At 39.7% G+C, this 21,537-nt stretch overlaps 1 protein-coding gene across 2 annotated transcripts; it reads left to right on the forward strand.

Moving 5' to 3' along the window:
• The first annotated feature begins 17,880 nt into the window (after nucleotides 1-17,880).
• LOC131007801 (chitin-inducible gibberellin-responsive protein 1-like) lies at nucleotides 17,881-19,743 on the forward strand. 2 transcript variants are annotated; one of them, XM_057934716.1, is made up of 2 exons: nucleotides 17,881-18,015; nucleotides 18,287-19,743. In XM_057934716.1, exon 2 carries the CDS (start codon nucleotides 18,297-18,299, stop codon nucleotides 19,677-19,679), a length of 1,383 nt encoding a protein of 460 aa, XP_057790699.1. In that variant the 5' UTR covers nucleotides 17,881-18,015; nucleotides 18,287-18,296; the 3' UTR covers nucleotides 19,680-19,743. The 2 variants fall into 2 exon arrangements, with proteins under 2 accessions (XP_057790699.1, XP_057790700.1); XM_057934717.1 differs by having other exon boundaries at nucleotides 17,936-18,200.
• The last annotated feature ends 1,794 nt before the right edge of the window (nucleotides 19,744-21,537 follow it).

Consider the following 21,537-nt stretch of genomic DNA (forward strand, 5'->3'; position numbering starts at 1 on the left):
TCGGGCTCACCCACTTGCTGTCAGAGATAGGATAAATAATTCCTAAAGCGAGAAGCTTTAGAACTTCCTTAAGCACAATCTCCCTCATATTCGGGTTCAACTTCCTCTGCGGATCTCGAACAGGCTTAGCATCCGCCTCCAAGAGAATGTAATGCTGGCACACATCGGGACTTATACCGGTGATGTCTGCCAAAGTCCACCTTATGGCTTTCTTGTGCCGTCTGAGCACGGCAATCAACTGCTCCTCCTGAGTAGCGGTGAGCTCGCTGCTGATGATCACTGGGAGAGTTTCAGACTCCCCGAGGTAGACATACTTCAAGGTTGCAGGAAGAGGCTTGAGCTCTAACTCCGACGGCTTCTCATCGGATCTCAGCGGTCTGTCTGACGGTGTCTGTTTGGGCAAACAGAACTGGCTTCCCGAACTAACCACTTCCAGTTGAGCATAAAGTGACATGATAGCCTCTTTGATCTCTGCATCGTCCATCCCTTGGGCATCAATATCTGTCCAGCTCTTCATCATAGCTAACTCCAACTTATCCTGCATGAATTCAGTCTCAAGAAATTCTTGGACGAGAGGGTTAATCATATCAATAGAATAAGCATTCTCAGCATCATTAGGAGTTTTCATGGCTTCATCAATACTAAACGTATATTTTTCCCCATGATAGTCTAGACAAATCGTGCCATTGCTAACATCTATGATTGATTTTGCAGTCCTTAAGAACGGGCGACCTAAAAGGACTCCCGATGATCCCTTGGATTGCACTCCACTCATCCTCACCACATAGAAATTAGCAGGATAAACAAAGTTATTTACACTCACAAGAACATTCTCGAGTAAACCTTCGGGATGCACACATGACCTATCAGCTAACTGAATGACTACTCTAGTATCCACCAACTCTACACCCGACAAACTATTATAAACAGTAAGAGGCATAACATTGATAGACGCTCCTAAATCACACATAGCATGCTCGATCCTAGTATCACCAATGTAAATAGGAAGAGAAAACATACCTGGATCCTTGCACTTAGCCGGTAATTCATTCTTGATTGCTGCTGAAACATTTTCTCCCATCACAATCTTTCCAGTTGCCTTGGACTTTCCAGCTATGAAGTCCTTCACAAACTTCCCAAATGGAGGAATTTTCAATGCTTGAAGGAAGGGAAGATTCACTTCAAGTTTGCCGAAGATCTTCACAAAATCGATGAGCTCCTCCTCCGGCTTCTTCTTCGCCAATCGTCCTGGGAATGGAACTGATATTGCAACCTTAGGATCAGGTAGGCTCGAAGGTTTAGAGACCTTGGTTTGCTCCTCCTCGGTGGACTCAAGTGCTGCTCCCTTGCCCTTCTGCTCAACTGTCGATCCTCTGTTCGCTGTAGAGAAGAGAAGGTCGCCAGAGCAGGAATCCATTTCTCTGCAGCGCGTCTCTGCTCTGACTGTTGATTCCTCTGGCGATTCCTCTGACTGTTGATTCCTCTGGCGGGAATCCATTTCTCTGCAGCGCGTCTCTGCTCTAGTGCACTTGTTCTGTTTGGCCAAACCGGGCTGTTCCACCTGCTGAATGACTGAATCCTTTGTGCCAACAGAACTCTCGAATTCCTCCACACGAAATTCGACTCCAGAATCTGCCTGCGGTCCATCTTGAGAGTTCTTGGGTTTTGGTCCGTTCAACTCTGTACCGCTCCTCAATGTGATCTTGTTGACATTCTCCTTGGGATTCACATGAACTTGAGATGGTAAGGCTCCATTATGTCCTTTAAGTTGATTCATGGATGTGGCGAGTTGAGATATCTGACGAGATAGTCCCTCGATTTGCACCTTCTGCTCGGCTTGAGATTGTTGAAGCTGTTGAACATTACCTTGCAAAAATTGTTGGTTGCCTATCAAATCCGCCATCATCTCCTCAAGTGATTTGCCTTGCTTCTCGGGAGGATGTTGCTGAGCTTGGGGAGCTTGATACCCCGTCCTTTGATGAGGAGGACGGTAGTTTTGCTGCTGCGGCGGTTGCATCGCTGGTGGCTGCTGTTGTTGCCTCTGCTCTGGATCCCTCCAACGAAAATTGGGGTGGTTTCTCCATGGCGCATTCTGATTGTTTGAGTACTGGTCCCGTTTGGGCAAAGGGGGCAGTGGCGCGTCGCAGTTGTAAAAATTATGGGAAGAATTCGCTTGGGCTTGATATTCTTCCTCATCTCCTGTGCATTGCAGGCTGGTGTGGCTTGGATTACCACATGCTCCACATGGCTTCTCTGATGGTTGTCCAGCCGTTGCGACCTTCTCCACCACAGTGCTCAACATTCTCTCCAATTTTCCCATCCTTACTTCGAATTCATCCTCAAAATCCGACGAACTAGTTTGAGCAGCTTTCTTGAGCAATTGTATGCGCGGCTCCTCATACTCCCTCGTAGCCTCCACCAAGTGTTGAATTAATCTTTTAGCTTCACTCACCGTGTTTTGGGAAAATCCCTCTCCACTTGCTGAGTTAACCAAATTCTTAGTGTCCACGGTCATCCCTTGGTAGAAATATTGCAGCAAGTCGCCCTCAGAAAACTTGTGGTTTGGGCAACTATCCACCAACCTCCTAAATCTGGTCCAGTAGGCGCTTAACGACTCATCATACTCCTGCTTTGCACCGCTGATCTCCTTCTTTAGCGCGTTCGTCTTGGTGGGAGGGAAAAAGTGCTCCAGGAATAGCCTTTTCATCTCCGCCCATGTAGCGATAGAATAAGGTGGCAGACTTGCAAACCAAGAGTTCGCCTCTGCTGTCATGGTGAAGGGAAAAGCAGCTAATCTGAAGTGTTCCTCCGTTACATCAGTAGGGCGCTTCTGTACCTTGCAGATCTTGATGAATTCGCTTAGGAAATTATATGGATCTTCTCCTTTTTTTCCGTAGTACTTAGGAAGAACATTAAGCAACCCAAGCTTAATCTCTATAGTAGTAGCAGCCGCCGGCATCTGGATCGGAGTTGGGGGGTCATCAGCTTCGTGGCTGCAGAGATCGCACAGTCTCGGATCGTCAGCCATGTCACTCTCAGTACTTGCAACCGAAATTGAGTCGGTTTCTTCTTCAAAGTCTGATTCTGTCTCTGAGTCGTGGTCTGTTTGGGCAAACAGAACCTCGTCAGCAGCTACAGCACCGGGCTTCTCCTCGATGAACTACTCCGTTCGATCCGAAAGGTGGACGTCGCCAACCACCAAATAATTAGATTAACACCGCTCCCCGGCAACGGCGCCAATTTGGTGGACGTCGCCAACCACCAAATAATTCCTGCGGAATTACCAAAATAAATTAGTATAATGGTAAGCAGGGTCGATCCCACAGAGAGCAGTTAAAAATCATTCAAACCCCTAAATCTATAAAAAAAAACGGTGATGCCACCACGCCTTAATTTTGAGAAGAATTAATTAAAACTAAGAATGCAACAAATCAAATAGACATAACTCTTGAAATAAATCAATAGAAAGGTGATTCGGCTCAAATAAATCCACACTAATTTAATCTATCCTTGACGCAATAATCAATTAATCCCTATTAACCAACGAGTTATAAAATACCGTGATACGCACTGACATACCCCAATTCCTACTTACTATGTCGATAGACAGCTAGATACGCTAGTCTTGTCTATTTCCCTTATTAAAATATAACCTAGCTGGATACGTCAGTCTTAGATTTAATATTCTAATAGCATTAAGGTGAATGAACCCCATTTATATCAATTATCCTAGATACGCTAGTAATATTTAATATACCAATTAATTCCTACTACGAACATGGTAGTTTTATCACTAATCAGCCCTATTCCAACAATTACGGATTGGAGGTGCTAATTGACTATAATCCAATTAAACCTAAGTTGATCAGGCTTAAATAAAATCAGAATTATCATTGAACCTAGAAATTAACCGGAATCAATATGAATCAATTTTAAACCAATTAGGTCTCTCAGATAATTAAATTAGAGTTTCATTATTCTCGCCGAATTAAAAGTTTAGCTACTCGTGCTTAAATTAAGAACAAGCAAAGAAATAAAAGTAAACATAGAACAAGAGAATAAATTAAATTGCAAAGAAAATAAAATAACCACTCTGGAATGAAAAGAGAAATCGTCTGCACTAAAAACTGAAACAAAAGGATGAACGTAATCAAAGTAAACTAATAAGTCTAAGTCTAAAGTTTGCGGCTGCCAAGGGAAAGATAATCTCCAGCAAAGACGAAAATTAGGGCAAGGAATTATATCTCTGAAAGAAAAACTAAGCCCTATTTATAGACTTCAAATCCTTCTTGATCACTATGGAAGTTGCCATGCAAAGTAGAACTCTAAAGGCAATAAAATCGTGCAAGATAAGGCAACTTCCAGCTGGCGTACTCAGCAAGTAATCTCCACTCTGGCGGAAATCGCGGCTCTCGCCAGAGGAACGGCTGTCGTCAGAGAAACGGACCTTGCCAGATAAATGGCTATCGCCAGGGGAACGGGTCGCGCCAGAGAAATGGCTATCGCCAGAGAAATGGTGATTTCTCTGCTCTTCCAGAGAAATGGTGATTTCTCTGACTAGTGATTCCTCTGCTCTGATATGTTGATTTCTCTGGATTTGATTTCTCTGCAGTTCGGGGCTTCCTCTGCTCTGGCACATTTCGGTTCTTCTGGCGATTCACTTCGCTGCTCTGGCTATCCATTTCGCTGCTCTGGAGATTGGTTTCTCTGACGCGGGGCTTCAGTTGACTTCTCTAGTCTGGTTGACTTCTTTGGTCTGGTGCGCGGGCTTTGGCGACAGAGCTATGCTGCTCTGCTCTGGCTACAGAGTTATGCTAAAAACACCCTCTTTAGCCCCGAAATCTCCAAAATTGTATTCTTCCATCTAAAACCTAAATCTCCTGTGAAGCATCAAACAAGCCATAAAACGCACCAATTTCCAGAATATTCTCTTAAAATAAAGCTCATATAAACCCTTAAAATTAGAACAATTAAGCATCAATCAGAGAGAGAGAGAAATTTTTGAATTTGGGGGTGGAGGGGGAAGGGGCCGAGAAGCTTTGTCTTCTCTTTTTTTTTTTGCTTTTGTTTAATGATTTAATGTAAGGGTCTTTTAAGTGATTTTGGTATACAAAAGAGTTGTTTTTAAGCTGAGGCTAAAAAACTTATCTTTTTTAATTTTTTGTATTTAAAATCTTCGACCCCGCGATAAATCAAACGGCGTACACAGATGGAGAAAATAACATTAAGTGCCCGTGTAAGAAGTGCAAGAATGCAACCTTTTTATCTGTACCTACAGTCAGAGAACATGTTAGTAGGCGTGGATTTATCCTAAATTACACAACCTGGGTTTATCACGGGGAAGCACCGATGTATATGCCGACAGAACATGCTGGACCTAGTAATTACCAAGTAACGGATGAGGATGATGGGTTATACAATAACTACGAAAGGATGGTGCATGATCATGCTGGACCTAGTAATTACCAAGATCTTCCAAATTTGGAGGAGCCGCCCAATCCCGACGCTCAACAGATTTATGACATGTTGAACGCAACCGATAATCCATTGTACCCATCCTGTGACACTTACTCGCAGTTATCCTAGATGACTCAATTCATGAGCATAAAGGCTGAAAACCACATGTTAGAGAGATGCTACAATCAGTTGTCGTCGATGTTTAAAACGGCTTTACCGAAGGATAACAATTGTCTAGAAGACTTCTATAGTACGAAGAGAAATCTACGTGGTTTGGGTTTTCCGGTAGAGAAGATCGATTGTTGTGTTAATAATTGTATGCTGTATTGGAGGGACGATAGTGAGTTGCACAGCTGTAACTTCTACGGCGAGTCACGATATAAGGAGACACGACGTGCATCTGGAAGATTGCGAAAGAAACCTATTCCCGCAAAACAGATGCACTACTTTCCTTTGATGCCCCGACTGCAGAGGTTGTTTGCATCTGCAGTAACAGCCGAGAATATGTTGGCATGCGACTTCAACAGACAATGGGGTTATGCGCCACCCGGCAGACTCTCCGGCATGGAAACACTTGAATTCAGTTTATCATGAATTCGCTCAAGAGATTAGAAATGTGAGATTAGGCCTCTCTACAGATGGTTTTGCCCCCTTTGCACAATCAGGATGTCAATATTCGTCTTGGCTGGTAATTGTCACACCATATAACTTGCCTTCGTGGTTATGCATGAAAGAACAATTCATGTTCCTCACAGTTCTCGTGCCTAGGCCATCTAACCCGAAGATGAAGTTGGACGTATTCTTGCAGCCACTTATACAAGAGTTGAAATATTTGTGGGACGTAGGTGTGAACACTTACGACGTATTTGTGAAGCGAAATTTTCACATGCGGGCAGCTCTTATATGGACTTTAAGTGATTTTTCAGCGTACACTATGTTGCCTGTGTGGGGTACAGCTGGGAGATTGGCATGTCCACACTGTATGGAGAATACAGAAGCATTCACCCTACCGAAGAGTGGAAAATAATCGTAGTTTGACAATCATCGGAAGTTCTTACCTCGTAACCATGTGTTTAGGAGAAATAAGACTTCATTCGTGAAGAATAAAACCTGCAATGTGAATCCACCAGAATAGAGATCGGGAACAAAAATCTTGGCTTCAAATGTGAATGATTTGACTTGTCTACTCAGGGAACTTCTATTGATACAGACTTCAAGTTGGTTTCAGTGAACCACACAAGGAGATATAAGAAGTACGATCCATTTATTTTAGCGAGTCAGGCAGTTCAAGTGTTTTACTACCCTTATCCTAGTACGAACCAATCAAAGAAAACTGGTGGTCAGCATGCAAAGTCAACGCAAGATCAAAGGTTGAAGTCTCCAAGAAGAGGTTGTTACTATTATGTCTACCCACACAACTATAGACATTGACCCGCCACTTCTTGTTCATTCCATCGGTGGAATTGTTGACATTGAAGAGGACGATGAACCAAAAAACGACGATGAACCGTTGACATCTGATGACGACGGTAGTGATGATGACAGTAGTGATGGTTAGAAAACAGATTGGTGATAGAAATATTTGACAATGTATTTGTTTGTTTGTTTGGAATATTTGGCAATGTATTTGTTTGTTTGTTTGTTTGGAATATAGTGGGGTTATGCTGTCGAAATTTCATTTGATTCAAGTAATTTATGATATTTTATTTGTGTCAATGCTTATTTGAATCAATTTGAAACAAGTAACATGTCTACTCGTAGAGGTTTCCTTGGGTTTGGTCGATATGCACGGCATGAGCAGACTGCTGACACATATTCAGGGTCTGGGCCGCACATTTCTGCGACTCTTGAGACTCCACATGCCTCTTCTAGTAGTTCACAGCCTAGAAGGCCCAAAGGCCCTACAACTGCCGATATCAGGGCCGCCTCGGCTAGGGACGCATGGAGGATTGTCTTTCAGAGGGCACCTACTAGGTAAATATTTTAATTTAAATTATTATTTCTCGTATAGCAAATAATTTCTTAAATTACTTTTACACAGTGTGTTGATGGAGCCAGTGGGCCTGGCCAAAGCCTGCACGCTATCATTTAAGATGATTGATAACCCAGGCGGGTACACTTGGAGGTTGACTCCACCAACGGTGAAGGAGTCGTACTTTCAGGAATTAAAGGTATAATTAAATTTATAGTACATATAAATTTATCATTATATATTATTAAAATATTATATATTAAATCAACTATTTCTTTCAACAGAAAGAGTTTGCTTGGTAGCCTGAGGACGAGCCTGAGGTAAGGGCGATGTGGGAGCACAAAGCCAACAAAAGGTGCAGTGACATGATGAGCGACTACAAGAGGAAGCTCAGGGCTAGTATCGACGCAGGGCGGGAAATGGATAAACCCCTTTGGATGCCTGCCGAATTCTGGACGAGACTCTAGACATACTGGGACCAGGAGCCTGTTCAGGCCGTTTCCCAGTGAGCACGTGCGAACCGAATGTCTGAGCCCGATGGACCTGGTACAGGGATCAACAGGCACATGGGCGGGTCTTAGTCCACTCGTATACTGCAGTAGAGTCTGGTTAGCAATTAATTATCAAATAAGTTCATAAGTAATATATATATATATATATATATATATATATATATATATATATAATATCGCAAATAATATAACTTATTAATCTTATATACATGCATGAACAGAGCTTGGAGACTGATCTCCCCTAGGGTGCACATAATTATAGCACATTCCTCCGCCTCCACATGCGCTCAGATGGAACTTTTCTGTCACCGAAGGATGAGAGAATAGATGTAAGTGTTTAAGTTTAATCAAATATTAATACATAGTGAAATGTATTTATTTTTCTAATAATTATTCATTGTTATGTATGAATTAGCGGAGATTCGTCGCATTGCTGTTGAGACAGGACGAGAGGACCGACTCGATGAGGTATACTTCGAGGTCGTACACCCCGACAGGTCATGGCTCTACGGCACTGGAAGTGCCGGTCAGAGCCAGGTTAGTAGGGGGTCTACTCACAGCACTAGCGCTTCTGGGATGTCTCAGCAGTTGTATGAGACACGGATCTCCACGCTGGAGGAGCGACTGCAGAAGGCTGAGAAGGACAGGGTTGCAGAACGAGCGTAACGTCAAGCCCTACATAAACGGATGGCTATGATGGAGCAGTATATGAGGCAGACGGGTCAGCTACCTCCATCCTCTACTCATCATGATGATTTGGTATATGATCCCTAGTCCATCGTCTTGATTATTATATATTTATATTTTGTTGAACTAGTTATTTCATGTATGTTTTGAAACAACATTACACTTGACACTTTGTTTTATACATTTATGTTTTATTGAACTATTTATTTCATGTTTAGAAACAATATTGCATTTAATTAACATATGCAAATGAATTCAAAATACATTTGATAAAAAAATATATATATTAAAAAATAATAAATAAATATTTTTTCGACCTAAAAATAAGGACTTAAACATATAAATAAATACATTACAATTACCAAATTAAAATACTTATGGTGTATAAACTAGATTGATTAAAAAAATTAATAATAAATTAATAAATAAATATTTTTCCGACATAAAAATAAGGACGAAAACGAGACCGATCCGCAACTAACAACATCTCTTGCATATCATCTCGACATATTCTAATGTTATGAATGTATATGATATTGTATATTGAAATAGACTTTAAATGAATTAATAGGTACTAGATATATCAATAATACGAGTGTTCTGCATTGGTGACCACTCGAAAAGAACTTCAAGGTTAAGCGTGCTTGACTTAGAGCACAACTAAGATGGGTGACCGACTAGAAAGTTCGTCTAACTTATGCAATACTGTATAAATACGAAAATAAATTGTGGATATAAATAAATAAAATAAATAAAGAAATTAATAAAATAAATAAATTAAAAAAAATTCTAAAATATTACCGACAGCAAAGCGCCACCGGTAATTCCCCGGCATAGATCGGCGATATCGCCACCGCCGTTCGGGCAACATTACCGGCGGCGGTGGCGCCGCCGCTAACGCTTACCGCCGGTAATTCTCCGGCAATTCTCCGCCTTTTAACGGCAACATTACCGGCAGCGTGGCCGCCGGTAATTGCCAGCGGTGTATGCCTGTCGCCGATAATTGAATTACCGACGAGGACGTTACCGACGGCAAGTCGCCGCCAGTAATGTCTTTATTGGCCGCCGTGTCCCTATTACCGACGGGAAATGCTGTCGGTAATAGGCCTTTTTTTGTAATGAACAAAAGCTGAAATTTGTGTATGTACGATGCATCCATTTTAATTAAATATATTAAGAAAATTAATTTTAATTAAATGTATTAATTCTTAATATAGTTTATTAAACTAACTTAAAATTTACTACTCGGATATAAAGACTGATTCACTATGAACCTAAATGCATCGAAATATGCCTCTAAATAAAATTGCTAGGAAACTAGAATCAGAAAGTGAAAGCACAATAGAATTGATTACATGATAAATTATCAACCTCAAAAAGTAAGGAGGTAATTTTGGGTATAATTGAGTGCACTGTATAATTGGATTGACCTATAACTAGACCTTAACCTGCATTCTGATTCGAACTCGCATCCTGATTCAAATCATGTAAATAACACTATTCGATTATACAAATAACACTATCTATAATTGACAATATTTTGTTATACAAATGACACTGTATATAAATGATACTATAATATTGTAAATGACATTGTGTATAATTGACACTATTAAGAAATATAAATGACATTTTCTGTAATTGACACTATAAGATTGTAAATGACATTATAATATTTTAAATAATACTATAAGATTGAAAATTATACTATGACATTTTAAATGTTACAGTGTCATTTATATAATCGAATATTTACAATTATAGGCAATGTCATTTGTATAATCGAATCATGTCATTTAGACGATTTGGGTCAGGAAGCGAGTCAGAGTCTGAGGGGATTAATTCGATTGTATGGTACACCCGATTGTACCCAAATTTTTATGTTTAGTAAATTAATTAACGCCCACAAAAAAAGAGATGGTTGAATTATTAATTTAACATAGAGTCATAGATCATCTGAAAGTAAGAAATGCTCATTCTTCAAAATATCTTGTGACGCCCGGGGATGAAGTAGGGAGTGATCGCCGGTGCAAAGAGGCACGAACAAGGAGCGGCTCCGGTTAAGACTTTCAAGCGGAGGGGCGCAGGGATGAACCAGAACACACCCGAACAAGAGGGATTCCGAGAATATGCAGATATGGGACTGCATATTCGAGGAGAGCTTAAATGATTTGATAGGTGCTACTCATATCAACAAGATGCATCTTCTTTTCTGGTGCCCATGTGGAAGAAACTCCAAGGTTAAGCGTGCTTGGCTTGGAACAATTTCGGGATGGGTGACCCCCTAGGAAGTCATTCAGGAAGCGTGCGATTGAGGACAAAACACGCTAGAAAAGACTCGTGTTGGTCTGTGGGGATGGGTGACCCCCTGGGAAGTTATTCAGAAAACGTGCGATTGAGGACAAAACACGTTAGAAAAGACTCGTGTTGGTCTGTGGGGACAACCGTGCTCTGTGAGGACAATCGTTAACTCTGGAGCCGGGCTGTTACATATCTTCATATCAAGGTACAATTAATTAGTCACAACACAAAATGTTAGAATAGGATAATTGGGTAAACTATGTGAAAACCAGAATATATATATATATATATATATATATATATATATATATATATATAGGGAGAGGTTCAAGAAAGAACCATAAATAAAAGAAGACCGGAGAACCATTTTCAGCCATTCGATCATCAAGATCTACGGTGGATGCATCATCTTGTTGGATGAATGCAGATCCTGGGTTCGAATCCTGAAGGGAGCATTTTTTTAATTTTTTTAGTGCATTAATTTTAACAGCGAATGCATTAATTTTTACAGTAGATGCATTAGATTTGATGGTTCTCCCGTTCTCACAAATAATGTAGTTCTCTCTAGAACTACACCCTATATATATATATATATATATATATATATATATATATATATATATATTATGTGTAAAAGCAACAGGGCCCATTAAATTTTGAATTGAGACACAACCGAATGTGAAAATAACCAAGAAATTCTATCAAATCCATCTTTCTCAGCAATATGTCCCAATCTGAAAAATCAAAAAGAAATTGGATATCAAGAGCCTCTTTATTGAACATTTTTTTTTTTGCAGCATAATACGAATAAAATTAAAAAAAAGACTATCTCTAAGGGCAACAAGACAATTCATTTTTGCATGTTCCAAGCTAACTATATTTCAGCAGAAAGCGCATATGGTTCGCTGCTTTATTATTTGTTTGGTGTAAAATAAATATTTTATACGCATTGCGAAAATGTGTTGTGAATTGTTGCACAAAATTAAAAATTCAAGATCCTATAGCTTTCTTTAAAAAATCTGTACATTCTCGCCGACTATTATTTTGTAATACAAAATAAAATCAAGAATTTAACTGGGACCGTCCACACTGAAGCCAAAGAGTGCTTACCACGTCCTCTCAAATAAAGTCGAATGATTGATATGCATAAGTCTCAATCCTTAATGAGATCAAAGTTGATAGATAGTGACGTTTCACTCAATAAGCGACACTACGATTTACTACTCTCTAGATTCATCAACTCGAATCCATTATACACTCACTCTCCATTAGCTTTTAAATTTAATCACTCGTAAAGCTAAATGCTTGGAATATTTTGATAGGACGATTTCTTAATTAAGTACGGTTAAATATGACGTGTTATAGTAATAATAGTTTAATAATATGTATGCCGAAAACATGGTGCATTGAATGTTAACGAAACAATAAACTTTTAAGCTATATATGAAATGAATCAACGAATAATTGGTTAAAAGAAACATATATTGTATCCACACCATTTACGTCAAATCTATTGAAGCCTTTTAACGGCTTGTCTGTTAATTTGAAATTGATTAACCAACGAGCCCTTTTGATAATGCATCAACAATATTCATCACTAGATGACAAAATGCATATTATATTAGAAGGTTTTTGAAAATTAGAAGGGCATCTCCGGTGCGGCATGGTGGGTGGGCTCGGGCCGTGTAGCGCTGTCGCTTGGAGGGGCCTCTTCAGCCTTCTTCATTTTTACATTACAATTCAATCGTTTCTTTCTACTTCTTCTTCATTTTTTTATAATTTTTTCATCTTTTTTTACTCTTTTGAAAAATGAATCGTGACTTTAACAATTGGCTGAACAACCAAGAAAATTTCAACTTCTTCTTCCATAGAATATTCGCTATTTTCTCAAGAATCCGCTTTCAACTCGGCGGGTCTTGAGGGTATCAACTTGAACAAAACTCAATTCATTCAAAATGATAAAGTGCCCAAGATTCCGAAGACCAAGCTTATTTGCTCCCTTTGGACCGAGGCGGCAACTCAACGTGGTCAAGGGAGCCAACCAAAAGGCAATCGTGTATTGGGGAGAAATCACCAAAAATACATGCAACGAAGCTCGTCCTTCCAGCACATTCCACGTTACAAAAAATAAATTAAGTCGCACTTCCAACGTGTCCAAAAGAACGTGAAGGTTTGGGAGGCCACCTACGAGAAATGTCAAGCAAATTGGGGGAATAACATGAGCGATGACCAAATCACCCAACAAACTCAAGATCTATATCAAACCAACAACCAGGCTCAATTCAAATACTTCGTGGCTTAGCGTATTCTCTGCGAATCTCAATGATTAGCCTTCATCGGTGACGACGTCCATTCATTGAAGCGCCCAAAGAATTCCGCTGATGGGGAGAGGGTACATGACGACGTCCTCCTCTGAGCATCACGACTAGGCCTATAGGCCAAAAGGTGGCAAAGCGCAACAAGGGAAAAGACAAAAAAGTAGTCGTCGGCGCAAGGGAAAAAGGGGCACTACTTCAAGGCAATGGATAAAGTCGCAAATTCCATCGAAAATTTCAACAAGACACGTCGCGAACTACCCTATGCTCAAATTATCGGAATGGACAAATCATAAATGGGCCAAGAAGAATTAGTCATGCATAAGACAATGGTTGCGAAAATTTGCAAATGTCCAGGATGGAATTACTAAATTTTTTATTTATTGTAATTAAAAAAAATCAATTATTGTAATGTTCGAATTAAAATTTAATGAAAATTTTATTTCAAAATTCAATATTTATTTTAATCTTGAAATACATTTGGAGAAAATGAAAATGAATTTTATAGAGCCCGATTTAAAAGCCTCCATTGTGAAAGAAAGGCTCTTAAGTAGGGATCATTTCTATAGAGCCTCTTAAAGATCTCTCGGATGGAGATGCTCTAACTAATTAGATTATTGAACTTGCTAGTTGCTAGTGTTGATTTTTTTTAGTGACGAAATTAACTTCCAATCACTTTATATATTCGAGAGTGCATTAATTAGTTAAACCCTATTTATATATAGTAGCTTACAAATATTATACAAGAGAGTATCACGTTTTGAAAATCAAATACGACAAACTCGGTCTATATAAGATGTTTGTGAAATTTAAATTTAAGATCGTTTGTCTCAAAAATAGCTACAGTTGGAATAGCTATTTTTGTCCAATACTATATTCTTGTTAGACAATATACATATATAATTAGTGACAGACAAGCACATTTTTATATTAAATTTATCATTTAGTATTCTTAGTGTTGATGTGGTAACTAATTAGATTATTGCGCACTAATCACTATCGTGTTGATTTTTCATAGTGACAAAATTAACTTCCAATACTATATATATATATATATATATATATATATATTCGAGAGTGCATTATATATTTATATATAATAGCTTGCAAAATATTATACAAGAGAGAATCACGTTTTTAAAAATCAAATATGACAAACTCAATCTATATAAGACGTTTGTGAAATTCAAATTTGAGATAATTGATCTCAAAAATAGTCACGGCAACAGTTGGAGTAACCATTTTTGTCCAATACTTGTTAGACAATATCCATAATTAATGACAAACAAACATATTTTTATATTAAATTTATCATTCAGTATTCTTTGCTCTTCTTTAAAAAAGTTAAAAAATAAAAGATTTATTTATTAAATTAATGCACCCATTTTTTTTAGTTTTTTTTCTTTGATAAATAAATCCATTTTTCTTAAGATTAAATGTATGTAATATCATGAACTTATGGCGAATTTCAAATTTAGCATGACTTTTAAAAGTTTCAATTAATATGGCTAACTTTGCTCCGTGTTTAATTTTAGCACCGTTTTTTTGACGTGGCTTGCTGGCACACGCTTCGATCCTACGTGTCATTGACGTGGCTTGCCGGCACAAGTTTCCCGCCGGCGAGCAAAATGTTGCATTTTGTTCACCGGATTCTGCCCCTCCTGCCTCTGGGAGCGCCTCTCCTCATCCAACACCCCTTCATCTTCCCGCCGCCCCTCCTCATCCACCGCCGCCTGCATTTCTCTCATTCGATTCGGGCTACTGTAACACTGCCGGTCAACTCTTGCCTTCTCTCTAAAACAAAAACTCGCGCACCCATATCAAGCACGACGCACAGTTCGCGTCGCCAACTCCCACTTTCGCGACCTCCGGCGACGACACAGCCTCAAGCCGTGCCTCTGCCCTTCGACCTCCCTTCTTCCTCACTGAAAACCCTTCCCTCTCTGGCTCCAATTCCGAACGGCAAAGGGGCCGCAGCCAATCGGAGCCCAACTCCCCAAACTCACCGCCTCTGCAAACCCTACCCCTAATTCAAGACGAGACGAGCAATTTCCCCGCGCTGCCTCCACCCTCACCTCCTCCACTACGCCGTCTCCACCTTCGCGTCACCTCCTCCACCACGTTGCCTCCACCTTCCCTCCGCAGAAAAATCCACCGGCAGCCCCCGCCCACCAACTCTTCTTCTTCTTTGATTTTTGGTGATGTCGGTGGAGGATTTTAGTATATAAATCTATGGCTTTTCTTAGATATGCCGCCTCTCTAGAAGAGACAAGACGAGCGCCGCCGCCAGACACTCTCGTCTCTCGCTCTCTCTTTTTGGAGAACAAAATTATGACGTGTCCGTCCGAAGACACGTCATTGTCACGTGCTTCTACCGAAAAATAAATCGGTATTAAAATTGAATACGGAGCAAAATTAATCATATTAATTGAAACTTTTAAAAGTCGTGTTAAATTTAAAATTCGCCTTAAGTTCATGATATTACATGCATTTAACATTTTTCTTATAAAAGCAACTTGGGTCTTTCATATTATGGGGCACCCACCCTCGTCACACAATGTACTCGCAATTCATATCATAGGTCTTCATTCAAATTTATCTTGATTTCTTATTGTCCATTCAAATAATACATAAAAATTTATTCCTGAAATGACTTTTTAGCGTTCCAAGTGACAACTTTTCAAAGAAGATTATATAAATAATAACGAATGTTAAAAACGTGTAATTAGGGCGTGTTTGAAAAGGACTTGAGGATAAATTATTTTACAAAAGGTGCTTTATACTACTTACGTCTCATTTGTGTAGCGTATATTACGAGTATATGTTAACTTTAAACAATAAATTGTTGCTACATACCTAAAAGGCTAAAACCATAATTTTGAGACATAAAAAATATAAATCTTTTTTTTTTTTGAAATACTCCATCCGTCCACCAATTAAAGGCCTAGAGGAAAAAACACGAGTTTTAAGAAAAAGTGTATTTTTATTAGTTGAATGGAGAAAAGGTCCCAATTTTTAAGAAAAAATGTATTTTTATTAGTTGAGTGGAGAAAGGGTCCCACTTTTTTGTAAAGAATCTTTGACTTTTTTGATTAAATAATGAATAAAAACTTACCAAAAATAGGTAGACCTTGTTTTTGTGGACGTCCCAAAAAGGCAAGTAAGCCTTGAATTGGTGGACGGAGGGAGTAGCTTTTAAAATGAGCTTTAAACATGAATTGTGAACTCTAGTCTCTGAACGTTAACTCACACTGTCACACATCAATCTTTGATTTCGTACCATTCAATATTGCAATTCGGCAAGCCAGTGAAGCCACACACACAGTATTTTTTCTTTCTCCCATTATTATAAGTGTTAATTATCAATAAATACATGAATTATATTTAAATATTAATTTTTAGTTAAATCTATTATTTTTGTAAGAAAATACATAAACTATTACGCTTAAAATTTGATCTTAGCTAAAAAATCGTTGGCCAATAACTTGATTAATTGTCAGCAGTCTAATGGAAAATTCGAAGGTATCATTGGAAACCTTTTGACGTTATCTTTCTAATGACATTTATATTGTTGAGCTTTGATCATCGAAAATGGTCAAAAAATTACATGAAAGTTGATGTCATGAACTCTATATTTTATCTTTTTTTTTCTATCATTTTCGATGATCAAAACCTAACAATATGAATATCATTAGAGAGCTATTATCAAGAGTTTCCAAGGTACCTTCAAATTTTTCATCAGTATTCAGAAAATTAAGTTTTTGGTCAACGAACTTTTGGACATAGGCCAAATTCTAAAAAATTAAAAGTTCATGTATTTTTTGATCAAAAAATGTATATTTGGTTAAAAATCAAAATTTAGATATAGTGCATGTAGTTATAAACAATTAACCCTTAATATATATTAATTCTTTTTTTTCTTAATTAATCTTGGGCAGTGATATTTACGCACACGTACGTAAAGAATTGTCACTTTTCTAAATGCATTAGATATGATTTCCGAAAAAAATATAGTACTATGTTAAAGATTTCTTTTCAATGAGTATAAAAATAGAAAGTAGCCGATGAGGCCTAGTTCAAGTGGTAAAACTGAGGCACTCAAAGACTCTCCTTTGTGAGAAGTCTTGGGTTCAATTCTCGCTTGCGTGCGAATAATTTTTCCGCTTTTATGTGGGTAGTGTTGTGCGAGTTGCTTATTAGATTTATATATTTGATATCATCTTGTAATCCTAAAAAATAAAAATAGAAAGTAAAAAAGATAATACTCCCTCTGTCCCGCGAAGCGTGACCCACTTTCCTTTTTGGGTTGTCCCACGAAGCTTGACCTATTTCTAAAAATAGCAAAAAATTTATCTTTTATTCACCTTTTCACTTTTTCACCTACCACACTTAACACACAAAATACCATTTTTTTAATTCTCGTGCCGAAAAGAAATGGGTCACGCTTCATGGGACGGAGGGAGTAGTTGGAAAGAATAAATAATGTTGCGGAATTTCATCGTTCGAAGCGTGTGAGCTAGTTCACTGAGAAGTTGACTGAAACCGAATATTCCACTGATGGTCAAACGCAGCGTACTCCATTCCAGTCTACTCTGCTTACCACCCATCTACGTGGCACTCCTACACGCATACAACACACAAAACACACTCACCATTATATATATGATATGATATAGATATAGATATTATTCAATCGAGAGACCCACATTCTTCATCCCGCAAATACTCAATACTCTGTTGACACACCAGAATTCACACAAAACCAGAGCAGGTACTTCATTTCTATTTATTCTGAATTTCCTGTCTCTTAAGTATTCTGAATTTCTCAAAATTTTAAGAAACAACAAGATATTCCCCTTCACTTTGCCTCTTAATTTCATCCTCCCTAAGTTTTTTCTGGAGCAAAACCTTGGGGTTCAATTGGGGCTCAAGTTGATTTTCATCTTGACTAGCTAGGTTGTCTTTCAATTTCTAATTATGCAATACTAGAGAATTAGAGAGTAAACGATTTTAATGAATTTGTGCAATCAAACCTTGTGCAGGTTGTAACATATGGAATCTCATTGCTTTGCATACGGAGTGACTGCTGCAGGCTTATCCTACACTCCATATTCTAATCCTTCCTCAATCCCCACCGGATTCGATCCCCCTTCCCATTTCTACAACCACTACCATGATACTCAACACCAAATCACCTCCACAGACTCCAATTACTTCCACCAATCTCCCTTGGATCACCACATACGCCACGCTCTCCACGAGCTCGAGTCTGCTCTAATGGCCGCCGATGATGACGACGACCCTCCACCTACCGACCTCAAACACCTGCTCATCGCGTGCGCACGAGCGCTCTCGGAGGATGAGCTGGATGAATTCGACAAGCTGCTGGAGCATGCTCGCGGCCGTGTGTCCATAACCGGGGCGCCGATAGAGCGCCTCGGGGCTTACATGCTGGAAGGCCTAGTAGCAAGGAAGGAGTCCTCCGGCGCCAACATTTATCGCGCTTTGAAATGCCACGAGCCCGATGGCAACGATCTGCTATCCTACATGCATACCATGTATCAACTCTGCCCCTATCTCAAGTTCACCTACATGGCTGCAAACGGCGCCATAGCCCAAGCTTGCAAGAATCATGATCGCATCCACATCATCGACTTTCAGATAGCACAGGGCACTCAGTGGACGACTCTGCTGCAAGCGCTTGCAGACCGCCCCGGCGGCGCTCCAACCGTGCGCATCACCGGGGTGGACGATCCCGTCTCGAGATTCGCCCGTGGCGCTGGCCTCGCCGCGTTAGGGGAAAGATTCGCGGAAATCTCGAAGAAATTCAACATCCGTGTCGAGTTCCAGCCCGTCCCGGCCCTGCGGGCCCAGGACGTGACGAGGGGGATGCTTGACGTTAGGGCCGGGGAGGCGCTGGCGGTGAACTTCCCGCTGCAGCTCCACCACACACCGGACGAGAGCGTGGACGTGTCCAACCCTAGGGACGGGCTTCTCCGGATGGTGAAGTCGCTCTCGCCCAAGGTGGTGACTCTCGTGGAGCAGGAGTCGAACACCAACACGGCGGCCTTCCTCCCGAGGTTCGTGGAGACGTTGGAGTACTACACGGCGATGTTCGAGTCGTTGGACGTGGGGGCAACGAGGGGCAGCAAGGAGAGGATCGACGTGGAGCAGCATTGCCTGGCGAGGGATGTAGTGAACGTGATAGCGTGCGAGGGGAAGGAGAGGGTGGAGCGACACGAGCTGTTGGGGAAGTGGAGGTCGAGGTTTATGATGGCCGGATTCGAGCAGTGTGCGTTGAGCCCTTATGTCAATTCAGTGATCAGAGGGTTGCTGAGATGCTACTCGGAGCATTACAGTTTGGTGGAGAAAGATGGAGGGATGCTGTTGGCATGGAAGACTAGGAATTTGATCTCTGCTTCTGCTTGGCATTAGTACTTGCTTCTGCACATTTTTGAATCATTTTTCGTTTTGGGTTAATTATAACTTGTGGCCTCAACTTTTGAGTTATTTGTACAAATGACCTCAATTTAAAATATATATATATATAAAGGAGTTAATGGGCTCAATTAGCACTTCTTGGATAAGAAAAGGATAAAATGTCCACCCAAATAAAAATATGGAAAAACTAGCATTTTTTAATGTAAATGTACAATTATACCCTTAATACTGTTACACACTTTTTCGGAAAAGTGTGTAATAACGTAAAAGTGTGTAATTGCAAAAAAGTGTGTAACAGTGTAAAATACACTGTTACACACTTTTTCAAAAATCGTGTAATAGTGTATTTTACAATGTTACACACTTTTTCTCAAAAATGTGTAATTACGTAAAAGTGTGTGATTGCGAAAAAGTGTGTAACCGTGTATTTTACACTGTTACACACTTTTTCGCTTATAAAATGTGTGTAATAGAGTATTTTATACTGTTACACACTAAAAGGGTATTTCAGTCAAAAATGCTATTATTTCCATATTTTTATTTGTATGGCTAGAATTTTCTATAACTAAAAGGTTTTGGCTAGAGTAGGGTGCTACCTCAACATATTAAACATATCGGCGCTAAATTATCAGCACACAACCAACATATCAAATACATTTCAACACTAAAGTATTCAAACAATAAAACTAACAAAATATAAACATTTTTTTTATAATCGTAGACATCAGAAAATGAACTATTGTTCAAAATTACCTCTGATTCACTTTTGCCGGAGCGTGACATTGTTAGGAGGCGATGGGGCCAGCAGGCGGCTGACGGATTCCGCGGCGGCGCAGAAACCCTAAAGCCTTGAAACCGCAACTTGCGGCGGCGGCTGCGACAAGTCTGAACTTAAAGAGGCGCCGATTGAACTTGCAGAGGCCGAGGAGAGACGCCGATTGAACTTGAAGAGGGAGAGGAGAGACGGCGCCGGTTACGACGTCGCAGCGGGAGAGGAGAGGAGAGGCGGCAGCCGTGGAGGATGGCGCCGGTTCGTTCCTCGCAGCGGGAGAGGAAAAGAGATGCAGTGGGAGAGGAGAGGAGAGGAGAGGCGGCAGGCGTTGACAGTGACGGAACGGCGGCGGAGCGGGCGGCCGGCGCCGGACACGGCGGCGGCGTGAGAACTCAAAGGCGATGGGGGGGGGAGATGTGAGGGTTTGAGTGTGAATTTTGGGTGTAGTAAATTTGATGTGGTAATTTTTTGATGTAATTTTATTTGATTTAATTATATTTTAAATTGAACAAAATAGGATTTAATTTTTCAGTTTTCATAATTTATTAAAAATTCAAATAAGGGTAAAAAAGTCTTAAAGGCTACTATTTCCATGTTTTAGTTTGAGTGGACTCTTTTTCCTTTTATTAAGTTGGAAGGGCTAAGTGAGCCCATTTGCTCTAATATGTTTGTGTTGTAATGATATTTAGATTCAAATGCATAATTACACACATAATGTAATGATAAAGTGTGTAACTATGCATTTGGTTTTAAAGTGTGTAATCTTTGGTTTATTTTCGTACGCAAATAACTTGATTTGGATGTGTGTGGTAATGATATAATGTGTGTAACCGTATAAATTGCACTGTTACACAATTCTTCAGCGATAATGTGTGTAACTGTATAAATTGCACTGTTACACACTTTTCTGGCTATAATGTGTGTAACCGTATAGATTGCACTGTTACACACTTCTTTGGAGATAATGTGTGTAACCGTACAATTTACACAGTTACACACATTATAGCCAGAAAAGTGTGTAACCGTGCAATTTATACGATTACACACGTGCTGCAAAAAAATGTTTAAAATTTTGTGAAT

Source organism: Salvia miltiorrhiza, chromosome 2 (assembly GCF_028751815.1).
Source record: "Salvia miltiorrhiza cultivar Shanhuang (shh) chromosome 2, IMPLAD_Smil_shh, whole genome shotgun sequence".
Taxonomy (NCBI): domain Eukaryota; kingdom Viridiplantae; phylum Streptophyta; class Magnoliopsida; order Lamiales; family Lamiaceae; genus Salvia; species Salvia miltiorrhiza.